General features: G+C 36.7%; 1 protein-coding gene across 1 annotated transcript in view; it reads right to left on the bottom strand.

The window, feature by feature from the left end:
* SNTG2 (syntrophin gamma 2) overlaps positions 1-10,097 on the bottom strand; it is a 698,933-nt gene that overhangs the window by 158,992 nt on the left and 529,844 nt on the right. The window contains exon 14 of the mRNA XM_007948127.1: positions 7,778-7,984. Within this exon, the coding sequence (XP_007946318.1) occupies positions 7,778-7,984 (207 nt within the window). The remainder of the gene's footprint in view (positions 1-7,777; positions 7,985-10,097) is intronic.

The following is a 10,097-nucleotide window of genomic DNA, read 5'->3' as shown; positions in this document are numbered from 1 at the left end:
GACAACTACAAACAAAAAGAGGGAAAAGACTGTGTAGTCAACTTCTGGAAGCTTTTTAACACGCTGACCCTGTTTAACCTGGCCCGGGACCCTGAGTGCAAGGAGTGGCAGGTGCTCATGTGTGGCTTCCCCTTCCTTCTCCTCTTCCTGGGCAACTTCACCACCCTGCGGGTCGTGCACCAGAAGTTCCACAGTCAGTGGCACGGGAGCAGGAAGGAGTGAGGCCCTGGTGCCTCCCCTGCTGCCGGCACGTTCCCTGCAGCAGTTCCCAGCTGAAGGGGCTGCTTCATCGCCTGTTGTCTGAGGGGTGGGAGATGCCCCTCAGGTCGGAGGGTCTCATTCACTCTCCCTGGGTTTTGTGGGCTCTGTGGGCCCTGAAGGCTGCGCTAGAGACGAAGACCTGGGCTGGGGGGCTGGGGGCCCCAAGTCCTCAATAAAGGAAGGTGGCACGGGGAAAAAAAAAAAAAAAAGAGAACTATAAGCAAAGTCATCCTATCTAATACAGATATTTGATACTTCTTGCTGTAATTATGAAACAAACAAAAAACAATAAATCTATTACAGGTTATTGCTTGTATAAACAAAAACTTAGATGAACATATTGTTAGGTGCTGTAGATATGAAAATAATGTTCAGCAATTTGCATATTGCAAAGCAGTATAGATATGTGATGAATATATTTTTAATAAAAATGAAAAAAATGCTGGAATAAATATAAAAATAGTTTGAAGAAGATACAGTATAGTATTGACATTTGTACTTGTGCTTAGAAGTCAATGGGGAAGGTAAACCATAAGTACTTTTATTCTCTGTATTGCAGATATGCATGCTATTTGAATTTTGATAACTTTGTATAATTTCTGTATGTATAATCATTGCCAATTTAGAATTTTTTGGTAAAACGTGTTTACTCTAAGTAAAATATATTGAGAAATTACTGTGAAGAAATGTGTCATGAGTATAAATTCAAGCTACTGAAGTGTGTGTGCAGGGATTATCTTTCAGAAATCCTTTTAAAAAATAATGAATCATGCAGGAAAACAATCATCTTACAGACTGTTACACTTAGCAAAGTAAAATCAATATTATAAAAATTTGTTGTTTATTTTGTTTAGTCAATTCCAGCTCCTAGAAATCCTATAGGCCAGAGTAGAACTGCCCCCTAGAGTTTCTTAGCCTGTAATCTTTTCAGCAGCAGATCACCAGGTATTTTCTCCCCTGGAGCTGCTGGTGGGTTTGAACTACCAACTTTTCAGTTAACAGCCAGGACTTTAACTTTTGTGGATTAAGGGCTTCTTGCCTGCTCACCAGAAGGCTGGTGGTTCAAACCCACCAGCCACTCCTTGGAAGGAAGGTTGGGCAATCCTACTTCTGTAGTGATACTGCCTCGGAAACCCAAGGAGGGGTCGCTATGAGTCAGGGCTGACTCGACGGCACATAACAACAACAACAACATTATCAAATTATAAGCATGTAAATCTTGTTAAAGCTTAAAACTGTGAATCTTGCATTGGGAAAAACCAAGTTAAGGAAAAACCTACTAAAAAAAGAAAAAATAGAGATAAATATGGAGAAAAGAAATACAGCAGTACTAATGAATCATGACTCATCTGTCTGTTGTACTTTGGTGGCTTGTGTGCTGCTGTGAGAGTGGAAGTTATGCTATCAGTGTTTCAAATGCCAGCAGGGTCAACCATGATGGACAGGTTTCAGCAGAGCTTCCAGACAAAGAAACTTGGAAGAAGGAAGGGGCCATTTACATCTCAAAGAATTGGCCAGTGAAAACTTTACAAATAGCAGTGAAACACTGATTGATACATTACTGGAAAACTTTATGAATAGCCCTGAAACATTGTCCAATAGTGTTGGAAATTGAGCTCCTCAGGTCAGAAGGCATTCAAAATATGACTGGGGAAGAGCTGTCTCCTCAGAGTAGAGCCAACATCAATGATGTTGATGGAGTAAAGCTTTTGGGACCTCCATTTGCTGATGTAGCACAACCCAGAATGGAAAGAAACAGCTGCAAACATCAATAATCAAAACATGGAATGTATGAAGTATGAATCTGGGAAAACTGGAAGTTTCAAAAATGAAATGGAATGCATAAAGATCAATACCCTAAGTTAGTGAGCTGACATGGACTGGTTCTGACCATTTTGAATCAGACAATCATATGATCTACTATACCAGGAATGACAAATCGAAGAAGAATGGCATGACGTTCATCATCACAAATAATGTTTCAAGATCTTTCCTGAAGTACAATTCTGTCAGTGATAGAATAATATCCATACATTTACAAGGAAGAAAAGATAATACTATTATTATTCAAAATTACATACCAATCACCGAAGCCAAACAGAAGGAAATTGAAGATTTTTACCAACTTCTGAAGTTTGAAATTGACCAAACTTGCAATCCAGATGTGTTGCTTATCACTGGTGATTGGAATGCAAAAGTTGGAAACAAAGAAGAATCACCAGTAGTTGGAAAATATGGCCATGGTGATAGAAATAGCACTGGAGATTGCATGATAGAATTTTGCAAAACCAGTGACTTATTCATTGCAAATACCTCTTTTCAATAACACAAATGGTGGTTATACACATGGAATTCAACAGATGGATTACACAGGAATCAGGTCAACTACATCTGTAGAAAGAGGTGATGGAGAAGCTCAATATCTTCAGCCAAAGCAAGGCCAGGAGCTGACTGTGGAACAGACCATCAGTTGCTCTTATGCAAGTTCAAGTTTAAGTTGAAGACAATTCAGAGAAGTCCACAAGAGCCAAAGTATGACCTTGAATACATTGCTCCTGAATTTAGAGATCATCTAAAGAATAGATATGATGGATTGAACACTAATGACCAAAAACCAGAGGAATTATGGGATGGCATCAAGAATATCATCCATGAAGAAAGCAAAAAGTCATTAAAAAGACAGGAAGGGAAGAAAAGGCCAAACTGGATGTCAGAAGAGACTCTGAAACTTGTCTTTGAATGGAGAATAGCTAAAGCAAATAGAAGAAATGACAAGATAAAAGAGCTGAACAGAAGATTTCAAAATGCAGCTTGAGAAGACAAAGTCAATTATTATAATGAAATGTAAAAAGACCTGGAGTTAGAAAATCAAAAGAGAAGAACACGCTCAGCATTTCTCAAGCTGAAGGAACTGAACAAAAAAATGAAAACTTTGAGCTGCAATACTGAAAATTATATAGGCAAAATATTGAATGATGCAGGAAACATCAAAAGAAGATGGCAGGAATACACAGAGTCACTGTACCAAAAAGAATAGGTCAATATTCATCCATTTCAGGAGGTGGCATATGATCAAGAACTGATGGTATTGAAGGAAGAAGTCGAAGCTGCACTGAAGGAAGTTGGGAAGAACAAGGATCCAGGAATTGACAGAATACCCAGTGAGATGTTTCAACAAATGGATGCCATGCTGGAGGCACTCACTCAGCTATGCCAAGAAATTTGGAAGACAGCTACCTGGCCAAATGATTTTGTACCCATTCCAAAAAAGGTGATCCCCCAGAATGTGGAAATTATCAAACAATATCAATGATATCACCCACAAGTAAAATCTTGCTAAAAGATAATTCAAAAGTGGTTGCAGCCGTATATTGACAGACAACTTCCAGAAATGTAAGCTAGATTCAGAGGAGGATGTGGAATGAGTTATATCATTGCTGATGTCAGATGGATCTTGGCTGAAAGCAAAGAATACCAGAAAGATGTCTACTTGTATTTTATTGACTATGCAAAGCATTTGATTGTGTGGATCCTAACAAATTATGGATGACATTGAGAAGAATGGGAATTCTAGAGCACTTGCTTATGTTCATCAGGAATCTGTACATAGACCAAGAGGTTGTCATTTGAACAGAACAAGGGGATACTGACTGGTTTAAAGTTAGGAAGGGAGTGCATCAGGGTTGTATCCTTTCACCATACTTCTTTAATCTGTATGCTGGAAAAATAATCCAAGAAGCTACACTATATGAAGAAGAATGTGGCACTGGGATTGGAGGAAGAGTCATTAACACCTTGAGATATGCAGATGACCCAACATTGCTTGCTGAAAGTGAGGATGACTTGAAGCATTTGCTGATGAAGATTAAAGACTACAGTCTGCAGTACGGTTTACATCTCAGCATAAAATGAAAATCCTCCAAAACTGGACCAATAAGCAGCATCATAATAAATGGAGAAAAGACTGAAGTTGTTAAAGATTTCGTATTACTTAGTTCCACAATCAACACCAGTGGAAGCAGCAATCACAACATTAGATGACATACTGCACTGGGCAAATCTGCTGCAAAACACCTCTTTAAAGTGCTGAAGAGCAAAGATGTCTCCTTGAAGACTAAGGTGCACCTAACCCAAGCCATGGTATTTTCAATTGCCTCATATACATGTGAGTGCTGGACAATGAACAAAGAAGACAAAGAGCTGATACTTTTGAATTGTGGTATTGGCGAAGAATATTGAAATTACCATGGTATGCCTAAAGAAGTAACAAATCTGTCCTGGAAAAAGTGCAGCTGGGGTGCTCCTTGGAAGCGAGAATGGCCAGACTTCATCTCACCTACTTTGGTCATGTTGTCAGAAGGGACCATTCCTTGAGAAGGATATCACGCTTGGTAAAGTAGAGGGTCAATGAAAAAGGAGAAGGTCCTCAACGAGATGGATTGGCATGGTGGCTGTAACGATGGGCTCAGGTGTTGGCAAGGACTATGAAGGTGGCACAGGACTGGTCAGTTTTTAGTTCTGTTGTATATGGGGTCACTATGAGGCGGAGCCAACTGGACGGCACATAATAACCACAACCATTCATGAAGAACACAATTATTTATTGAGTGCTTGAAGTATGCCAGGAATTGTTCTAGTTACATTCTCATACTCTATTTCATTTTTTCTTTCGTTTTGATTATTTCATGGGAGGCAATATGTTTTGGTAAAAAGAACATGGCTTTTGAAAGAGAAATTCTTAGAGATTTATACATTGTGGTTTAATATCATGGTGACTAAGGAAAAGGCACAAAAATTGGATCTCAGATGTATATTAAAAATAAATAAAAAACACATCTAAGATGCATAGAGCCTGGCATAGAGTACACATTAAAAATTAGTATAATTTTTATAACTATTCTATGATGTGTATATATTATAATCCTTATTTTGCAGATTGAGTAATGGAGTTTTAGAGAAAATTCGTCTAAGTTGATGGAAGGAAAAAGTAGTCAGACCTAGACTTGAATCCATCTAACTCTAACATACTCTCTCTTTCTTTTTCACTTCCTGAATCTATATACCCAAGAAATTAAAGGCAGATATCCTGATCAGTTAGAGTCCCTGGGTTATGCAAACAGAAAGGACTATTGAAAATGCTTTCTCAAATATTCACCTGGGTACATTTCTGTCTCCTATGTCCTAATCTTTAAAGTGTTAAAAAGCAAAGATGTCACTTACAAGACTAAAGTGTGCCTGACCCCTTTCAATTACATATTATACATGTAAAAGCTAGTTCATGAATAAGGAAGACAGAAGAAGAATTGTTGTACATGAATTATGGTATTAGTGAAGATTATTGAATACACAATGGCCCGTCAGAAGAACGAACAAATCTGACTTGTACAGCTAGGCTGTGCCTTAGAAATGAGGTTGGTGAGACTTTGTCTCACCTACTTTGGACATGTTATCAGGAGAGGCCAATCCCAGGAGAGGGACATCATGCTTGGTAATGTCGAGTGTCAGTGAAAAAGAGGAAGACCCTTAGTGAGATGGATTGACACAGTGGCTGCAACAACATAACATAATGGAACAATGATTGTGAGGGTGGTGCAAGATAGGGCAGCTGTGAGTCACAACCAACTCAAGGGCACCTAACAACAACATCCTTATCTAGTTTTCAGATCTTTCATTCCATGGACTATTCTATTATTAGCCTCATTTGTCAATTCTCCTTACGGTAGATGCGGTCTCTCTTTTTTCCACCTGCCAAGCACAACAATGATTTTTAAAAGAAATTAAGCAGTTCCTCTAGGAAAGATTTCTTGACAATTAAAGTGTCAATCCTTCCTCTTTTTTTTTTTTTTTTTTTTTTAAGAACCAAAGTGCTGAACATAAGGAAGGCCTCTTTGGCCATTGTACTTCTAAGGGAGAAGTTCTCTCTTAAAGAATGACAAGCAAACTTTTACCCATCTACACTGAGTCTGACACTCATTTTTTTCATGTCTAGGTGAAATTACTTGTCAGCTTCCTTCCAGCTCTAGGATTTTGTGATTTATCTTATTAAGGATATGTTCGTCTAGTTGGCTATCATCTTTCTTTAAATATGACTTACATATCACCCCAACTACTCTCTGTTAGGTAGTACAAATTGGAAAAATACAGAGTATTAGATGACCCCTGTGCACCAACCAAGTGTTTGAAGAATTCTATTTCTCTCTTTTCTATACAAAACATAATACTTTTTTATTATGCTGTAATACAAAAAAATTAAGTTATATGAAAAAGTTGACCTCTTCCAAGAAATATTCTTTCACTTTATTTCCTAATAACTTGAACTTGCTGTATTTACAATGTCTAAGTGGTGGAAAGTCATTATACATTTAAATAAGTCCCTGAAATGAGGGATTCTTTATTTAGTACTTTTCCTTCCAACATCTGATATTTAATGGTAAAATGAATTGGATGCCTCAAATATAAAGCATTGGGAATCAATTATAATTTCCAATTAACAATACTCAACTGATGGAGAAGATAGCAGGGGCCTGCAAAGAAACTGATATTTGACTTGCATGAAAATCTGAGTATAATACTGTTATGTAGAGTAATAGACTTCAGTGAGCATTAAATACATGGATGCCTCATGCTTTGTAATGAAACCTTACATCCAAGAGTCCTTATACATTTTTAACAACATGGATAAGAAATAAACGATAATACAGAAACTTTTCACATTGAAAATGTATTTTTTAAAATGAAATAACTATAATTAGTTATTAATTCATGTATAGCTCTCAACACCTGGTCAGGACTGAACCTAGAACTTCTGTGTGGAATTAGATGCACTTTTTAATATACTGGTTTCATTTTTTTTTCTCTTTCTTATCTATAGAATACAGATCCCCTTAAAAGAAGATCCCATTATTTAATATAATGAGAATTTTAATACATCCTTCCTTATCCATTTAACTGATATATATTCATATTTGTAAGTTATTTATATGCTGTTATCAGGAAGGGGAAAGGAATTCAGATTCATGAGCTGTTTTATATTCTCTTTAAGGCCATTAAATTAAAGTCATTAAATGCATCAAAATACCAAAAATATCCAGGTAAAAGTTATAATTTTGTTGTTGTTGTTTATTTGTAAGTTAGATGTTTTGTCTCTTGTAAACTCAGTCTAAGAGAAATTTCATCACTTGTATATCTACACCAGGAAAATATAAGTGTAAGGTAAGTTGAATCCCTAATGTAAGTTACATAAGTGTAATATAAATTAGAATGTTTAAGTCCTTTTAATTGTATTAAATATAAAGGCAGGTGTAAATATAGATACCAAATAATCTGTCTTACTTTTCCTCTATAAGCTGAGTGGAAAGATGATTTTAAACATGATGACACAGATAAAAATTGCTCAACTTGTGAAGATTGATTTTTTTCTGAAATAAATTGTTATACTATTCTAATTACTATATTTTCTGTATCATCACTAAGTTTTTACTAAAAAACAAAAACAAAAAAACTGTGAATTACTTACCCCAGTTCTTTGAACTTCCATAAAGGTAGCTCTTTGGAATGACTTCTCCCAGACAGCTAGCTCACTTCCAAGTTCTACATTAAAAAAATGACTCTTGCCATGGCCAACCATGACACTGAAGCAATATGGCCTCTGGTCTTCAAAATCAAAGTCTTGAATACCCAGATATAAGTTTGCTTGTAACCAGCAGTCATCAGTAAGCCAGAACTGAAAAATATAGCATGGATTAAAAATACTTAGAGTTGGAACATAGTTCAGAGAATGAAGAAACCAACCTCTCCATTTTACAAAGTTACTATTAGGAGATGAGTGGAGAGGGATGCCAGGGTGGTGAACAGTGCATTGTGTTGTAAACTTTCAGTTATACACTTCAGGAACACAGTGTCATAGTTGTATACAGCTTATTGGAAATATACCCATAAATAATTGTTTGTAAGTAAATTACGGCTAATTTCTAGTTATCTGTTTTTCACTTAAAATGCTGGCAATCACAGCTGTATGGATATGTTTTACCTTAAACATAAAGAGAAAAATCAGGAGGAACCAGGTTCATGTTCAGCATAAAACCAGCAAACAGTTAAAATACCACACTAAACTAAACATTATACTTATGCTGACAGTATTAAGCTCTTCTTCACCTCCTATGTTTGTCTCCTAAAACAAAGGACATAATACTCAGAATATCTGTGAAGTATTACAAGATACTTAGTCATCCATGATCCAAATATGCTAACCAAAGGTGTTGAACAAAATAGAATAAATACTTTAGAAATATTTTCAAATGCAATGGTTAAAGTAAAGAAAAGCTGTTCAACTTCTGCTTAAAAATTTAACTAGATAATATAAAATAACCACAGAATGTCTATTAATCACAGATTTGTCTTGTGAATTATTATGGCAATTTTTAATTTGTGAATACTGCAGTGCACAAAGATTTCAATGATTTATCATCACTTATTTTCCCTCGGTTTTGTTTACAAACTCATTTAAGTAACAGCCCAACATCAGAATTCACTTGTCTCAAAGTTGTTAGTTGCCAACTTATGGTAACAGCACGCACAATGGAACAAAAGCCTGCCTGATCCTGAGCCATCCCCATGGTTGGTGGGAATTGAACTGTAGTGATCCATAGAATTTTCATTGCCTGATTTTTGGTAGTGGATCACCAGGTCTTTTTTGCTAGTCTATCTCAGTTGGGAAGCTCAGAAGAAATATGTTCAGCATCATAGCAACACACAATCCTCTACTAACAGATGGTGGCTTCACATGAGACACACTGATTGGGGATTGAACAGGGGGTCTCCTGTATGGAAGGGGATAACTGTACTACTGAAATGCCAATGTGCCTGTTTCAATGTTGTTGTTGTTATTGTTATGTGCCGTTGAGTTGGACCCGACTCATAGCGACCCCTCCTTGGGTTTCCAAGGCAGTATCACTATGGAAGTAGATTGCCCCATCTTCCTTCTGAGAAGTGGCTGGTGGGTTTGAACCACCAGCCCACTGGTTAGCAGTCAAGTGCCTTAGGCACTACGCTACCAGAGCTCCCATTTCAGTGTTAGGTATAGCCAAAGATTTGAAGTTCTCTGTTCAGTCTGTATCATCAGGACAATGATGTGGAAACATGACATAAGCAAATTCAGGGTCTGTCTGATCTTTCTTTCTCTCACTCTTTCTTTGTGTTTGTCTCTCACTCATTCACTTATTCCAGTCTTCACATCATTCATTCATTCAAAAAATTCCACAAATGTACACTGAAGAGCTTATACCTGATATCGCACTGGAACACTGTGCTTCAAAATCAATTTTGTTTGCCCACAATCATCATAATGAAAAGGAATGAAGGTAGACACCTCTGCCAAGGTTTCTAAACAGCCTAAGGAATAGTTATGTTTACTTCAGTTAAGCATATTGTAGCAGAAAGGAATAGAATGCTGCCCGTATGTTTGGCCTTTACATTGTGATTTTGAGGTATTTTGTTAAACTCACATCATCCATCCACCTCAGACACATTATATTAAATGTTTCTTCAAAACCCCATAACTCAGCAATTCACTAAATGGTTTTATTTGAAATATGCTTAATTTGTACTTGGTAGCTACAACTTTTTATAGGTTGTAAAATCACTACTGTTGTGTCTAGGTCGACTTCCCAAAAGGTTCTCCTCTGTGCTTTCTCCATGCTTCTCATCATCCAGTATATTGCACATTTATTCTTTTTTTCTTTCAATTTTTATTTTTATTGTGATTTGGGTGAAAATTTACAGAGCAAATACACTTTCCATACAGCAGATCACATACACTTTGTCTCATGACATTGACC

The sequence above is a fragment of the Orycteropus afer genome, unplaced genomic scaffold (assembly GCF_000298275.1).
Source record: "Orycteropus afer afer isolate SDZICR_OR568_19922 unplaced genomic scaffold, OryAfe1.0 scaffold00204, whole genome shotgun sequence".
Classification (NCBI taxonomy): Eukaryota; Metazoa; Chordata; class Mammalia; order Tubulidentata; family Orycteropodidae; genus Orycteropus; species Orycteropus afer.
This window is presented reverse-complemented; position numbering and strand designations above follow the sequence as displayed.